The sequence below is a fragment of the Myxine glutinosa genome, chromosome 4 (assembly GCF_964187855.1).
Source record: "Myxine glutinosa chromosome 4, kmMyxGlut1.1, whole genome shotgun sequence".
NCBI lineage: Eukaryota > Metazoa > Chordata > Myxini > Myxiniformes > Myxinidae > Myxine > Myxine glutinosa.
The window spans coordinates 182,198,720-182,216,427 of record NC_136264.1 but is presented as its reverse complement, the minus strand read 5'-3'; the positions used below and the strand labels follow the sequence as shown (position 1 = coordinate 182,216,427).

The 17,708-nt window shown below is 44.1% G+C and overlaps 1 protein-coding gene across 3 annotated transcripts in view; it reads left to right on the top strand.

Annotated features, from left to right (window-relative positions):
• FGD5 (FYVE, RhoGEF and PH domain containing 5) overlaps positions 1–17,708 on the top strand; it is a 204,236-nt gene that overhangs the window by 111,330 nt on the left and 75,198 nt on the right. For all 3 annotated transcript variants that reach the window (XM_078776775.1, XM_078776774.1, XM_078776773.1), the window contains exons 17-18: positions 1,349–1,451; positions 14,343–14,486. In XM_078776775.1, the coding sequence (XP_078632901.1) occupies positions 1,349–1,451; positions 14,343–14,486 (247 nt within the window). The remainder of the gene's footprint in view (positions 1–1,348; positions 1,452–14,342; positions 14,487–17,708) is intronic.

Sequence of the window (17,708 nt, the reverse complement as noted above, 5' to 3'; positions counted from 1 at the left end):
ATTAAAAATATTAGGGAAGTAAAAGGACTGAAACGACATTTATATGGACAAGTTTTTCATTAGTGAGCTCGCTTGTTTTTTTACATCACTGGAATTATTTATACATTTACATCCATGCAATGGTTGTCAATTATAGGATCTTGTTTCAATAAATGAAAACCTTTGTATTGTTTAACAAGCACGGCATTATAGGGGAAAAAGTAGTGTCTAAAACTCATGGAGTACTTTTACATGCATTACTAGGATGTCAGTAGGCAATGGGGGAAATACAGTAAACACAGTTTATGGGATTTGAAGCTGAGATCTCAGCATCGTGAGCTAAGCATTCAGATGAGGATGCCAAGCAGGCCAAACATCACGTACTTCCAAATGATAATTCAAAATACAAGTAAACCCTTAAATATCATGGGGGTTACATTCCTGAAAAGTTCTGCGATATCCAAAAAACACAAAAGTTAAAGTCAAGGGCCGAAGGGGAAAAGGCGGTTATGTTCCTGTGCTTAGAGAAAATGTAGAGGAAGGTGGGTGACAGCCAACAATAAACATATCACAATTCTAATAAACATGTAAAATAAATATAAATCGGCTTTACGACGAAGTCTCCTGCTGCGTTGAAGCAGATAAAAGGTGGCCCATCCCTTCTGTAACGTGTCTATAGCCCCCACCAATCCTTCCCTATTAATCTCTTAAATAGTTTCCCTTTGTAATCTGTCCATGTGTTTCTTTTTAAATAGTTCTGCAGCTCCGCAAACCAGCAAACCCCCTCGCCCTCAGGAAGGTGATTATTTATTTATTTATTTTCGCACAAGGTCATCATTTTTATCTGCCTTTTTGCGCTAGATTCACTTTTGTCCATCAATTTACACTTGGGCACCATTATTAACAGTGCATGAGAAACACTTTGGGGAGCACTTGCAGCACGGATGCTTACCTCACTTTTACGGATATACTGCACAGTAGATTCGTTTACGAAAGAGGCTTTTAGTGTAACCCACGTAGATGCAAACAATGACTCGCAACTCTGCTTAAAAAAAAAAAAATGCTAATGGTTGAAATTAAGCCCTGCCCACGACAACTAACTAGGCATACAAATAATGTGCCTGTGAATGGTCAAAACCGTGATAGCTACACTTTAGATATTTAAGGGTTCACTGTAGTTTCATTTGTTAAAAGTTCCTTCCCAAACATTGTGCCTGTTTTTTTTTTTGTTTCTTTATTTGCATCCAACTTTATCTTTGGCCAATCACATAGCATCATCACTTTAATGTAATTAATTGAAAACCATTCAAGATTCATTTGAGGCCATGTTGTGCTTGCCTTTGAAGGTAGATGTGCCCTTTGTGTGCAGCTCTCCCCAAGAACGCGATGAATGGATACACACCATTAAGCGAGCGGCGGAGGACGATGCTCAGAAGCGTGCAACATTCCTCTCTCCCCCATCTTTTACAGAGGTGATCCAAAGGGTGATCTTTATTAAAGTGATCCACAGGAGTACATGTAGGAAAAGTAAATGAGGGCACCTTCACATGATTTACTAGGCATTTGTAGGTAATGGATAAATTGACATTAATTTGAACTTGTGATCCCAGCATCACATGTGAGAACACCAAGCAGGCCAACCCAAAAGTGTCACATGCAGCCATCAGAAGGCTGCGTCATAACTGGCATCACAAAAGTCTTGCATTTTCAAATTTTATGACACCACATGGTGAAAGCGAATTTTTCATAGTGTTACAGATTCGTCACTTCTGTTGTTGTGGTTCTCATCCACTGTAAACATTTTTGGTTCCATATACTATTATTGTTAACGTTTAAGTGAAATAGAGATTACTGTTTTCAAAAGGTAAAAAAAGTTAGTGTTTTAAAAAGAAACCGGAAACCGGTTCGGGAACCGGACGAAGAAGAAGAGGGAGAAGATTAAAAAAGGAGGCGGAGCGAGTGAGGTTGGGGCAGAAGCTGAGCTGTTTGGAGGTCTGGAGCAAACGCTGGCGAACGGAGGTCACTAGCGAACTTTGGGGTTTCCTAGGAAAGGGATTCCTGCGACAGAGTTGTTATCGCTGTGACAGATAAACCTGCGTGACAGGTTTTGCGGTTGATTCCGAAGAGAATCATTAGAGTGCCGTTACGTCTCGAGAACAGACTGTTGGCCATTTTACCGCGCGCCTGATTTCGCATCGCTCCAGGTTTTTCCCCTCACTTCAACCATTTCAACGCATCCAGCCGTTAACCTGGTGTGTGTGTGTAACGTGGATTTTGAGTGGGAAATTGCTGTTCGCCGATTGGGAGCCGTTGAACGTCCATACCCGAAGCTGTGATTTCCCAGCCGCCTCTTGAGGACACGTTTGCCTATCTTTGGCAGTGTGACTGCCAACTGAACGGTATTCTGGTCTCGATACAACATCGTTCTGACGATCACTAGAGCGTGGATCGACTTTGGTTTGAAGTTGGGACAGAGACATTGGGAATGTTATTTTCGCTCACTTGGAGCACAGTGAGTATTTCACTCTTATTGTACGAAACTGATGGTACCATCATAGGAATGATATATTGGTTGTGCAATTGATTACTATTGTTATTGTACTGTTATTCTTGTGTGACCTTAATACAATACTTGTTTGTTGGTAACAATTGGTGTGGTTTCACCATTGATCTTTGACACACAGAATAACACATCTTTCTGCCGTGACTCCTCTCGAGGCTCGGAGGTACACCGTGACCGGGGTTTGGGGAGGAGCACGTAAAATAAATTGGGGGCCCTTCCGGGATAGAATTCCCTAACATTCCCAAAATTCCCAAATTTGGAATTTCCTAACATTCCCAATTTTTTCAAAAATTGGAATTTTTTTTGTGTGAAGGTTAACAGGTACTAACTGATAGTCACCATGGTGTTTGACGCGGAAAATGTTTGCGGCGTCCCCATATGAGGCACAGTTCCAGGCGTTAAAAAGATCGGAACTCATGATATTGGCCAAATATTTTAACTTGGAGGTCCGAGTTAGTATGAAGAAAGCTGAGATTCAGACATTGGTGGTGGAGTCTCTAGTGGGACAAGGAACATGGGAAGAGGTAGCCTTGGATTGGTTACCTGAGGAAAAAGGAAATGTGGACCTCTGGAAAATGGAGATGCAACTACAGAGCCAGGAAAGGTTAAAAGAGTTGTAGTCAGGTTCACTATGTTAACAAATATAATTTCGTTCAAAATTTTGGTAGATTAGCAAAACTATACATTTCTGGAATACTCAGAGCATGAGGAATCCAAAAATTAATGTTTGCATTTGCATAGACACCTTTGCGAAAATGACACTCAGGACAGTGATGAAGAGTCAGGTTCACTATGTTAACAAATATAATTTCTTTCAAAATTTTGGGATTAGCAAACCTGTACATTTTTGGAATCTTCAGAGCATGGAGAATCCGAAAATCAATGTTGGCATTTGCACAGACACCTGCATGGCCGCCATTTTGGATTTTCAAAATGGCCGCCATAAAATACATATTTTGCGCTATCTCGGCTTCTAGTCAACCTAGAAACTTAATTAAATATGCTAATCCTATGTTTTCTGGGTTAAGGAATCCAATAAAGGCCTCAAAATAGTGCTCAGGATGATAGAAAAGCAACAAACAAAGGTAATTGAAAACCATTGTCTTTATATTTGTGATAGAACTGTATTACATAATACATGATCTTGCAAGTCCTTTGAAGTTATAGGTATGGGTTTATAAAGCAAGAAAGCAGCCTTGTTAGTATCAGATTGAACTATAAGTCCTATACACAGGATCTACTAGGTCTACACCGTTCAGGAATATGCTTTTACAGATCTTCATCACTGTCCAAAGGGTCATTTTCGCAAAGGTGTCTATGCAAATGCAAACATTAATTTTTGGATTCCTCATGCTCTTGAGTATTCCAGAAATGTATAGTTTTGCTCATCTACCAAAATTTTGAATGAAAAAACATCGTGAACCTGACTATTGGAATGGAAAGCCGAGGAAAGAAGAGCAAAGGAAAGAGCAGAACAGGAACGAGAACTCGAGGAAAGAAGAACAGAGGAAAGGAGAGCTGAAAAGGAACTCGAGGAAAGAAGAGCAGACGAAAGAGCAGAGGAAAGGAGAGCTGAAACGGAACTCGAGGAGAGAAGAGCAGAGGAAAGGAGAGCCGAAAGGGAGTTAAAGGAACGGGACATGGAGTATCAGAAGGAACTTAAACTCAAGGAGCTGGAATTACTGGGAGAACGGAGAGAAGTAGTATCCATGCCGGCTAGTTCGACAACTAGTGAGAACTCTTGGGATGTTGGTAGGCATGTGAGGCTGGTTCCACCCTTCAATGAAAAGGAGGTAGCCAAGTTCTTTTTACATTTTGAGAAAGTGGCTCAAATGCTAAAATGGCCTGTGGGGTCCTCGACTATGTTAGTGCAAAGTGTTCTGGTGGGTAAAGCTCAAGATATCTATTCGGCTTTACCGATTGACCAATGTGCAGATTTTGAGACAGTGAAGAAAGCCATTCTCAAAGCCTATGAATTGGTCCCTGAAGCTTACCGACAAAAATTCAGGAATGCCAGGAAGAGGGAGAGTGAGACCCATGTGGAGTTTGCCAGAATGAAGGAAACCATGTTTGATAGGTGGTGTGACTCAAAGGAGATTGGGAAAGACTTCAACCTGTTAGGACAATTGATCTTGGTGGAGGAATTCAAACAGTGTGTCCACGCGGACATTAACGTACATCTTGGATGAAAAGAAAGTACCAGAGTTGTATGAGGCAGCAACCGTAGCAGATGACTATGCCTTGACACACAGGATGGGGTTCCACAAACCTAACTTCCCGCCTAGAGTTAGCCAGGGGAGTTATGGTAAATCAGGTTCGGAGAACAGATTTTCATGGAGGCGGCCTAGAGAGGACGATGGGGACAAATCTGATACCGTGACTTTTAGGGGTCAGAAGACTACAGTTCCAAGACAGACTTATCTTCCGGGGTGCCTGGGGCAGACGATGAGTTTTTCCTCCGGGCGTACTTGCGCTTTTTGCAAGAAACCTGGGCATTTGATGTCCCAATGTTATGCCCTGAAAAGGAAAAATCAGGAGCGGAGTCAAACTAGTGCAACTCCGAATGCATTGGCCAATGCGAGAAATCGTCCTTGGAGGACAGTGCCTTGTGAAGGTTCCCATGCCAAAGTTACGGCATCACAGAACGACTTTGTCCAAAAGGGTACAAACCTTTTATTTCAGAGGGGTTTGTGTCACTGGATGGAGACTTAATGAACCAGAGACCTGTTAGGGTATTGAGGGACACAGGAGCACATCAATCTTTGATGCTTGAGGGCATTTTGCCATTGTCAGAGAAGACGGCAACTGGTGTTAGTGTTCTTTTACAGGGGGTTGGTGGCTATGTTAAAGCTCCTCTTCATGTCATCCATTTGAAGTCTGATTTGGTGTGAGGACCGGTCACCGTAGGTTTACAAGCCACTCTTCCGGTAGAGGGAATCTCTTTTATTATCGGGAATGATTTGGCCGGTGGTCGAGTTTCTGGTAATCCAATGTTGGTTGAAAAGCCGAGTATGGAAAATAACACCGCACAGTTAGAGCAGGAGATTCTGGGCATCTTTCCATGCTGTGCAGTGACTCGTGCTGTGGGTAGGAAGCGCTCTGATGAGAAGGAGAAGGAAGGCGATGTGGATTTGAGTTCCTTAGAGTTATTGGAGGAAAATTCTGAAAGAGATAATGGGAAAGGGAGTGACATCAAGGAACCGAAGGAAAAGGTGGAATCTGGACCAAAAGAGGAAATGGAGTGTCCGTCGGAGACATCTGGGAACGAGGTTGAACAAACGGTGCTGGTCCGAAAGAGACTTGTTGAAGAACAACACGGAGATTTGGAGATCCGGAGTTTGATTGATAAAGCCTTTACAGAGGAAGAGGCTATGAAGATACCTGTTGGTTACTTCATGAAAGGGGAAATACTCATGAGATAATGGAGACCACCGGAGGTGCCAGCAAACAACGAGTGGAAAGTTCATTACCAAATTGTGGTGCCACCGCCGTACCGGAAGGAGATATTGAGTTTGGCGCATGAGACACCTTTGGCCGGGCACCTTGGAGTGAACAAGACGTGTGACAGAATATTGGTACATTTTTTCTGGCCAGGATTGTGACGTGATGTGGCGGCGTTCTGTAAATCTTGCCACTCTTGCCAGCTGGTGGGAAAACCTAATCAGAAAGTCCCATCCGCACCTTTAAAACCAATTCCAGCTTTTGAAGAGCCATTCAGCCGAGTCATTATTGACTATGTAGGCCCTTTACCTAAAACTAAGGCTGGACATCAGTATTTGCTGACCATCATGTGTGCTTCCACGAGGTTCCCAGAGGCAGTGCCTCTTAGAAAAATTACTGCGGCAGTTATTGCGAAGGCCTTGATTAAATTTTTCACTTTGGTTGGCCTACCTGAGGTCATCCAGTCTGATCAGGGTTCCAATTTCATGTCAACGCTTTTTCAGCAAGTGGTACACCTGTTGGGAGTGGAGCAAGTAATATCAAGTACTTACCATCCCGAGAGCCAAGGGGCCTTGGAAAGGTTTCACCAGACATTGAAGAATATGATCAGAACGTACTGTTTTGAATGTGACAAGGATTGGGATGAAGGAAAACCCTTATTGTTGTTTGCTACGAGGGAATCTGTTCAGGAGTCATTGGGGTTCAGTCCTTTTGAACATGTGTTTGGACACTCAGTGCGAGGACCATTGAAATTGTTGAAAGAACAGTGGCTACAGGAGGAGTCACAGTCAACTGTGGTAGAGTATGTGTCAACGGTTAGGCACAGATTGGCAAAGGCTTGTGAAGTTGCGAGAAGAAACTTGAAAGTGACACAGGATAAAATGAAAGTGAGACATGTAAAGAAATCTCAGATAAGAAATTTCAGTCCAGAGGACCGAGTGTTAGTGTTGCTTCCTGTTCCAGGTCAGCTACTACAGGCTTGATATTTCGGTCCCTATGCAATCGAAAGGAGGGTTAATGAAACAGATTACGTGGTGACAACTCCCGACCGACGGCAAAAGCGGCAGCTGTGTCATGGCAACCGACTGAAGAAATATCATGAGAGGAAGCCTGTGGAAAAAATGGTTCCTGTCTCACCTGTCTCACCTGTCTCACCTGCAGTCGGAGTGCAAGATAATCCAGAGGTTGAGGCCGGTGTGAAGTTTGGTAACATTGATGACCAGGCTTGTCCCAGATTGACGAACTCGGAAGTGTTGAGTCATTTAGATGAGAAATTAGGTCATTTGACGAGGGAACAACAAGGACAACTATCCAGCCTAATTTTTGAGTTTGCACATTTGTTCACAGATGTACCTGGTCGTACTGACTTGGTATATCATGATATTGAGGTGGGGGAAGCCACTCCTGTGAAACAACACCCCTATCGGATGAACCCTGTGAAGATGGAGTATCTTCGGAAGGAGGTTCAGTATATGTTGGAGAATGACATCATCGAACCAAGCAGCAGTGAATGGAGCTCACCATGTGTGTTCGTTCCAAAACCCGATGGCAGTTTTCGCTGTTGTACGGATTTAAAACGGGTTAATGCAGTGACCAAGACCAGCTCATTTCCCATCCTGAGGATTGATGACTGTATTGATAGAATAGGCCCAGCTAAATTTGTAACTAAATGTGACTTGCTGAAAGGGTATTGGCAGATTCCTCTTACTGATAGAGCCAAGGAAATCTCGGCTTTAGTCACTCCAAATGGGTTGTATCAGTACAAGGTTGTTCTCTTTGGATTGAAAAACGGGCCTGCTACATTTCAATGGCTGATTAATAAGCTTATTGCAGACCTTGAGGGGGTGGAGGCTTATCTGGATGATGTCATCATCCACATTATGACCATGGAAGATCATATTTAACAAATTCATGCATTTTTCAAGAAACTGACCGAGGCAGGGTTGATCATCAACTTATCTAAGAGTGAGTTTGTAAAGGCACAGGTGGTGTTCCTAGGCCATGTAGTATGTCAGGGTCAGGTGCAACCGGTGACAGCCAAGATAGAAGCCATTGATCGCTTCCAAGTTCCAAAAGGGAAGAAGGAGCTGATGAGATTCTTGGGTATGGCTGCTGGTACCGGCGGTTCTGCAGGAATTTTTCTGATGTGGTAGCCCCTTTAACGAATTTGCTGAGGAAAGAGACCAAGTTTGTTTGGGATGACAAATGTCAGGCTGCCTTTGCCCACGTCAAAGCAATATTAATGAGCTCTCCTGTCCTAGCAGCCCCGGATTTTCAAGCACCTTTCAAGTTGGCCATTGATGCAAGTGATGTGGGGGCTGGGGCAGTTCTATTACAGGAAGATGAGGATGGAGTGGATCACCCGGTGTGCTCCTATTCCAAAAAGTTTAACAAACACCAGGCAAATTATGCCACCGTGGAAAAAGAGACCCTTGCTCTCCTGCTAGCGCTTCAGCATTATGAGGTGTATCTGGTTAATGCTACCTTTCCTATAAAAGTCTTCACTGATCACAACCCCTTAACCTTCATTCAAAAAAATGAAAAATAAAAATCAGAGGTTTATGAGATGGAGTTTGGCATTGCAGGAGTTCAACTTGGAAATTGAGCATGTAAAGGACAGGGACAATGTCGTTGCTGATGCTTTATCCAGAGTGAACTAACTTTGGAAATTCCTGTAGGTTGTTTGGAAGTTTTGTTGCTTTCTTTTGGGGAATATTAATTATTGTTGCTCACGTGAATTGATAATTTGGGGGTGAGTTTGACTTTTGTTTGTTAAAAGAGTTTTTGCATGCAAAGAAAGTTTTCACTATGTTCCAACTTTCTTTCTTGAGGGGGGGAAGTGTTATGGATTCATCACTTCCGTTGTTGTGGTTCTCATCCACTGTAAACATTTTTGGTTCCATGTACTATTATTGTTATCGTTTTAGTGAAATAGAGATTACTGTTTTCAAAAGGTAAAAAAAGTTAGTGTTTTAAAAAGAAACCGGAAACCGGATCGGGAACCGGACGCAGAAGAAGAGGGAGAAGAGAAAAAAAGGAGGCGGAGCGATTGAGGTCGGGGCAGAAGCCGAGCTGTTTGGAGGTCTGGAGCAAACGCTGGCGAACGGAGGTCACGAGCGAACTTTGGGGTTTCCTGGGAAAGGGATTCCTGCGACAGAGTTGTTTTCGCTGTGACAGATAAACGTGCGTGACAGATTTTGCGGTTGATTCCGAAGAGAATCATTAGAGTGCCGTTACGTTTTGAGAACGGACTGTTGGCCATTTTACCGCGCGCCTGATTTCGCATCGCTCTAGGAGGTTTTTCCCCTCGCTTCAACCATTTCAATGCATCCAGCCGTTAACCTGGTGTGTGTGTGTGTAACGTGGATTTTGAGTGGGAAATTGCGGTTCGCCGATTGGGAGCCGTTGAACGTCCATACCCGAAGGTGTGATTTCCCAGCCGCCTCTTGAGGACACGTTTGCCTATCTTTGGCAGTGTGACTGTCAACCGAGCGGGATTCTGGTCTCGATATGACATCGTTCTGACGATCACTAGAGCGTGGATCGACTTTGGTTTGAAGTTGGGACAGAGACATTGGGAATATTATTTTCGCTCACTTGGAGCACAGTGAGTTATATTGTACGGAACTGATGGTACCATCATAGGAATGATATATTGGTTGTACAATTGATTACTATTGTTATTGCACTGTTATTCTCGTGTGACCTTAATACAATACTTGTTTGTTGGTAACAATTGGTGTGGTTTCACCATTGATCGTTGACACACAGAAAAACACATCTTTCTGCCGTGACTCCTCTCGAGGCTGACTGGTGTTGGGGAGGAGCACGTAACAATAGTATGTGATCGAACAAGAGGGCTGTCTGGTGCTTTTTGACTCATTCCATGCTTCCAACACAGCAGCATTCCAAAAGCCATGCATGACCGTGGCAAACCGAAACAGCCATAATCTTTGATTCATATTTGCTTATCTGATTATATTCATATTTGCTATCTGATTATTAACATAAGTACCAACCGAGAATGAAGGTGTGGAGGTTGAAAGAGGTGACAGTGAGGGAGGCATTAAAAGAGAGGCTGAGTAGGGTAGAGGATGATGTGGGTGAGCTTGAAAGTGGTTGGATGTTAATGAAAGATAGTCTGTTGGGAGCCGTTGGTGAGGTATGTGTATCGACAAAAGGACCACCGAGGCACTCGGAAACATGGTGGTGGGATGATGAAGTTGGAAAGAGGATTGACAAGAAGAGGAAGAAGTTCTCAAGGAGTGGCAGAAGGCGAAGGGTACGGGAGCAGAAGAGGCAGAGCATGAAAGTTATAAGGCAGCCAAGAAGGCTGCAAAGAAAGAGGTAGCAAAGGCACAGGAGGCAGATAGGAAAATGTTCGGAGAACGCTTGGATTCGTAAGAGGGTCCGAGAGCGGTATTCAGGATTGCAAAGCAGATAGCGAAAGAGAGGTGCGATGTGATGGGGGTGAGTTGTTTGAAGGATGAAGTGGGACAAATCATTGTGGACCCAGATGGAATTAAAGGAAGATGGAAGAGATGTATGGAAATGCTGTTGATTGCAGAGAATGAATCGGACGGCAACATAGAGAGTAACCCAGTTTTAGGACCGGTAGAGAAGATAACTGGGAAGGAATCTGAGGAAGCGATAAAAGCAATGAAAAGTAGAAAAGTGGGAGGGCCGACGGGAGTTGTGGGAGATATGGTGAAGGCAGTGGGAAGTTGGGGTGTGAAGAGAATGACAGAGATCTGCAATCTGGTGGTGAAAGAAGGCCACATTCCAGTGGATTGGGAACTGAGTACGCTCGTGCCTCTATACAAGCGGAAAGGTGACCCTGTGGACTGTGGCTTGTATAGAGCGATACAGTTATTAGAGCATGGAATGAAGGTATTGGAAAGGGTGTTGGAGAAAAGGATAAGGAAGAAAGTGGAGATTGACGAAATGCAGTTTGGATTTATGCCAGGAAGAGGAACGACAGACGTGCTTTTTATTGCAAGGCAGTTGCAGGAGAAGTACATGGAGAAGAGGAGGAAGTTGTTTCTTGGGTTTGTTGATCTGGAGAAAGCTTTCGATAGGGTTCCACGTGAAGTAGTGACACTGGCATTGAGGAAGTTAGGAATGGAGGAATGGTTGAACAGAGTTGTGATGGCGATGTACGAGAGAGCACAGCTGCAAGGATGCTGTAATGCTGTAATGATGGATGCTGCACAGCTGTAAGGATTCATCCTTACACAGCTGTAAGGATGAAGGACGGAAACAGTGGTGAGTTTGAGGTGAAGGTGGGAGTGCATCAGGGGTCGGTACTAAGTCCACTACTATTTGTAGCTGTGATGGAGGTGCTGGGTCAGAACGTAAAGGAGTGTTTACCGTGGGAGTTGTTGTATGCAGATGATCTGGTTTTGATTGGGGAGAGTATGGATGGACTGAAGGAGAAGATGAATAAGTTTAAGGAATGTATGGAGGCAAAAGGTCTGAAGGTGAATATCGGAAAGACAAAGTTGCTGGCAAGTGATAAAACATATGGTGAGGTGGAAAGAACTAGGAAGTGGCAGTGTGCCGTGTGCAGGAAGGGTGTCGGAGTGAACTCCATTCAATGTACAATGTGCACTGAGTGGGTTCATCAAAAATGTAGTTGTCTGAGAGGGTCATTAACCAGTGTGGCAGCTACATTCAAGTGTAAGGTGTGCACAGAGGGAGCTGCAGATGGAGGAAATGTTGAGTTGGATCTTGGAGATGGCGTGAAGCTGGAAGGTGTGAAAACATTTTGCTACCTCGGAGACGTGCTGATTGGAGAAGGTGGATCAGACTCGGCGATGGTTGCTCGAGTGAGATGTGCATGGAAGAAGTTTCGGGAACTGAGTGGCGTGTTGATGAGGAGGGGAGTGTCGTTGAGGCTGAAGGGAAAGGTGTATGCTGCATGTGTGAGAAGTGTTATGATTTATGGGAGCGAGACATGGGTAATGAACGTAGAGCAGCAACAAAGCCTGGAAAGGGTGTAAATGTGAATGGTTCGGTGGATGTGTGCAGTATCGTTGAGAGAGAGGAAGACAAATGATGAATTGCAAAAGATGATGGGAATAGAGCCTGTGATGGATGCTGTAAAGAGAAACAGGTTGAGATGGTTTGGTCATGTGTTGAGGAAGGATGAAAGTGACTGGTTGAGAAGAGTGATGGAAATGAATGTAGAAGGAAGTAGAGGACGGGGAAGACCGAGAAAGACTTGGCTAAAGATGGTGGAAGAAGAAATGTGGGCAAGGGGGTTAACAAGGGGAGATGCAGAAAATAGGGCAAATGGAGAAGATTGTCATGGGGCTCGCAAGGCTAACCCGCGCTCTAGCAGGGAAAATGGCCTTAAAACGATCATTCATTCATTCATTCATGTCCTGGTTTGTTTCTTTGTTCTGTGGGTTCGGATTAACCCCGTGTGCTCCTGATCACGTAAGGCTTCAGGCTTTCCGGTGCGTGAGAAAAGTTAATCCCACCAAGGTTTGGAGTATGCCTCGGAGTTAAAGCTCGTTTCGGTCATCCGTCACCAAAGGGTCTTTGACGATAACCCCAGGGACAAAGGACAAGAAAAGTAAAATTCAACAAATAATGATTTAATTAAAATAAATGCAAAGACAATAAAAATATTGAGGTAAAAACTAATAGTAATAGGCTAAGGTGAAAATCGTAGTAAAAAGGGACTATTAGTTAGCTATAGTAGTAATAGGGGACTATTAGTTAGTAAATAGGGGACTATTAGTTAGCTTACCATTAGTTCGCCTATTATTAATAGTAATAGGCTAACTAATAGTAATAGGGGTGCCTTCTTGCGGACTCAATTACAGACACAGGGAGAAATAAAAGAAAATGAAATGGTTTGGTAATTGGCCGGCACTCAGCTCTGCAGTTCAACCGAGGGATTGTAGACATTCGTCGCCTCCAAACCACTGCGTGGGAAGCACACAAAAATGGCGTGGAGTCACGTTCCTCGACGTCCCAACGTAAGGTACTTCTCGCGATGCCGACTGCCCCAAACTCTTGTTCAGTCTCTTCTCCACACGTGCACACAAGCCAAAGATGCGCCACCGCCTATGACCAAGCCAGAACAAAGGAGAGAATGACAAACATGACCGTCTGCTATGAATCCCAGGATCAGAAAAACGATCAAGATGGTGAGACGGCATCATTTTTCTTCCCTAGCTCTTGAATGTTCGACAATGGCTTTTCTCTCTACCATCGCCTGAGCCCTGCCCATCACCCCATCACTCCTCCGCCAATCACGAAGGCCGGAGCGTGGCCTCTTCGACTCGCGTCATTGGGAGGAGCCTAGTCTCCGATCGAGAATGCCCAGGTATCTGGCAGCCCAGACGGTGGTGTGAGCGCATGAGTCCCATTATAGCACTATCGTTGTTTTCCTGAGCCCTCGATGTCCTGGCTGGCCAAATGTAATAAAACCGAATGGAAGACCACAGGAGGCAAATTACATTCTGGGGAAGTAATCTTTAAGCCCTAGAACTAGTTAGCACAAAGACAAGCCCCTTATGGCGACATGCAAACGCTCTTACCCGGACAGACAGCCTCCTTACTACATCGAGATTCTTCGCCACATACGGAGCATTCTCAACCTACACATTTTGAACTTTCCTAAGGTATTCCATGCCTACCCCCACAAACATAATAATACCTATTGAAGAGTAGTAGGCCATATTGTGTGCTGGCATCCTAATCCAGATTCCCTGTTTAGTATATTTAGCTTGATTCAACCAAAATGACAACAAATGATTGGTTGTGGTGTAACTAGTATCTGAATTTGGAGCTGTACAGTACTGTAATCACAATTCTGAAAAAAACGTTTTTTGCAAATAAGGCACGATTGTGCCAACTTCCTATTGGAAGATAGATAATGCACACGGTGTACTATTTCAGTACAATGTGGTCCATATACGAGTCTTAAATGTCTGACAAGAAGCACAGCGTGTTCCATATGAGCCTTTTATGTATTGTTAGGCCATCATCACACATTGCACAATCATAACAAATTGCACATAATTTTCTTTATCACCACATTGTAACAAGACAATATGGACTATGCTGTACACTTTAATTCACCAATGAAAATAACCTGCAGACTAACCGGGTACTACGCTAGATGTTTTCTAGATGTCTCATCTTTACGTACTCAACACGAACTGTGTTGCTGCCATTATGTTAACATTTAGCCTCTTATCATCCAGCTTTTCTATGGAGATGATTTTCACCTTAAAATGTTTTACCAATTGTACATTTATACAATGTTCATTAAAAATGAAGATGAAACCCATTACAGTTGAATGAAAACGTTAACTGCATTCTTCCACCTGTACCTCTCTAGCCCTCACTCCAAGAGGTGGTGGAAGATGGCGGGTGTGCAACAGGCTTACAGTCTCCAACCGAAACATGGACTTCTCAATGCATGCTTTGTCAGACTGAGTTCTCCCTCGATTCTCGTCCTTACTGTTGTCATTCCTGTGGAAAGGTAAGTGGAAACCAGTGGTCTTTCCATACAAATGTTGAGGCTTATGGAATAACTAGCTACAACAGAGGGTAAAAGATCAACAGACAACAGAATGGAAGGAAACAGTTGGACAATGGACATCACAGTGAGAAAATACGGTTGAAATCTGGGTGATAAGATCAGCAAGAATAGCAAATGCTATTTCTTTTATTTATTTATTTTACCAGACAAGGACTTGAACATGCTGCTTCCTTGCTTGACACTCAGCATTTAAAGGATGGAGCACTGAACAAGCAACCAAAAGCTGGCAATACTAGCATCGGCTCTGATGGGCCTAATGGCCTCCTCCATCAAAGTTCTTTGTAAGGGAACTCACATTATTTATATTACGATAACTTACACGGTTACTCGGCCACTGTTTGCCATAAAGTACATGGAATTACAGTACGGTACGAAGATCATTATCGTCACACTTTGCAGGAAGGTGTATTGAGAATTGTCACTATATTTTGTCCTTAAATTTTAAACAAATGGACCAAGGGAGTTGACAAGGGATGACTATGAAGAGTGTATCATTCAAGGTCATCCTAAAGATTCTTATTTAAATTTTAATCCCCAAAAACGAGTTCCTTGAAGTCGCTTTTATGTTTTAGGCCAATTAATTTTTTTACAAAATAAATATAGCTGAATTTCAATCCCACGCTCCCTCCCCCCTGCCACCTTCTCCTCCATCCTCCTGTGTGCTCCATACAACAACACACCACATGCATTTTACGGCCATTTTCCCTGCTAGAATGGGGGTTAGCCTTGCGGTCCCCATGACAATCATCTCCATTTTGCCCTATTTTCTGCATCCCCCCTTGTTAACCCCCTTGCCCACATTTCTTCTTCCACCATCTTTAGCCAAGTCTTTCTCGGTCTTCCCCGTCCTCTGCTTCCTTCTACATTCATTTCCATCACTCTTCTCAACCAGTCACTTTCATCCTTCCTCAACACATGACCAAATCATCTCAACCTGTTCCTCTTCACAGCATCAATCACAGGCTCTATTCCCATCATCTTTCGCAATTCATCATTTGTCTTCCTCTCTCTCTACGATACTCCGCACATCCACCGAACCATTCGCATTTCCACCCTTTCCAGCCTTCGTTGCTGCTCCACATTCATGACCCATGTCTCGCTCCCATAAATCATAACACTTCTCACACATGCAGCATACACCTTTCCCTTCAGCTTCAACGACACTCCCCTCCTCGTCAGCACGCCACTCAGTTCCCGAAACTTCTTCCATGCACATCTCACTCGAGCAACCGTTGCCGAGTCTGATCCATCTTCTCCATTCAGCATGTCTCCGAGGTAGCAAAATGTTTTCACACCTTCCAGCTTCACGCCGTCTCCAAGATCCAACTCAACATTTCCTCCATCTGCAGCTCCCCCTGTGCACACCTTACACTTGAATGTAGCTGCCACGCTGGTTAATGACCCTCTCAGACCACTACATTTTTGATGAACCCACTCAGCGCACATTGTACATTGAATGGAGCATTGTACACTGCTCCATACTCCTTTATATTACTTTCCTTACTCCTATCTCCACCTAAACTCTTTTCTCCTCTCTATCCACTTTTTGCAGAATCCCTTGGCCTTCTTTCTGTCTCCTATCATCTTCCATTCTCTCTATTGCAATTTTCTCAACAGAGCCCACTCCCAACTCCTTATTTGTGTATATGTAAAAATGGCTCATTATTAAACATTCAGACAATTTTGTAACAATGACTAACCAATTTATAATATTAAAAGTAAACCTTCACCATTAAGTATTTGTAAATAAATCTCTGCATTTTTTCAACCTCCATCATGCCTTACACCAGGGGTGGGGAACCTTTTTCCTGTCGAGGGCCATTTCGATTTTTAGAACATCCTTCGAGGGCCATGCTAAATTATTGAATACATATATCGGACTCACCTAATGCGATGGCTGGAACTGTTTCTCTTTGGCGAGGCGTTTGGTGTCAGGTGGTAGTGATGATGATGCTACTCGCAGCTGGTTTTGCAGGTTTGGGTCAGTCAGTCTTGAGCGAAACCGAGTCTTTGCAAGAGTCAGTTTTGAAAAGAACTGCTCACAATTGTAGGTCGTCCCAAACAGTGATGCAAACTTCAGTGCATGTCTCCTCAGAATGGGAAAATCCTCAGCACGTACATACAGTTTGTAGAACTCGAGCAAAGGGAGGACAAATCTCACACTCTTACTATGTCTCTCCGAAAAGATCGACTGGACAACCCTCCCATCTACTTTCTCGACAATCTTCTCCAAGAAGTTCTGTCGCTCAAGCTTTTGGGTCTCACTATCTGCCATGATCTTTCTTGGGAAAACCACATTTCCAAGCTGGCCTCCAAAGCCAGTCGCCGACTGGGCATCCTCCGTCGTGCGAAGTCCTTCCTCGGCACACCTGAGCTCCTCACCACATACAAGGCTTTCATCCGCAGCTCAATGGAATACTGCTCTCCCCTATGGGCCGGTGCTCCTGCCTCACACCCAGCCCGGCTTCACGCTGTTGAAACCAAAGCTTTCAGAATTATTGGAATCTCCCGCGATGAAGCTATCTCTGAGGGCCTTTCACTCACTCACCGCAGGCAGGTAGGTGGTCTTTCTGTCTTCTTCCGACTCCTCTCCGGCCTTGCACCCCCAGCTCTCTCTGTGCTCTGTCCCCCAAATATTCCTACAGGTCGCACAAGATCTGCCAGCAACCCTCTGATGGTTAAACTGCCGAAATCTCGGCTGTCTGCTCACCTTCACTCTTTCATTCCTCTTTTCCCCCGCCTCTGGAACAAACTCCCTTACTCCCTTCAATCCCACTCCTCCCTCCAGGTCTTTAAAACAGCTGTTCACCACCATCTCTTATCTTCCCCCATCCAAAACCTTGATCTTTTCTACCCCTGCTAATTCACCCCAGACCCACCTTGTTTGAAATTCCAACTTCTTTCCTGGAAGTCCTGGCAGTGTCCATATGTTTTATACCTCTCCCACCCCCATTCCCATGCCCCCCCTTCCCATGCCCCCCCCCCCCCAAAGCCCTTTCCCTCTCACAGATCTCTCGATGTCTCCATGTCTCTCGGTCCCTGCTCTCAAATGTTGTGTTTGTGTCCTTCCCCCTCTCTCCCCATCTTGTCTACTGCTCCCGATGTTATATGTTTTATGTGTCGGTTTGTCTTTCTGTGTGATTAATGTTCGCTCTTTCACGA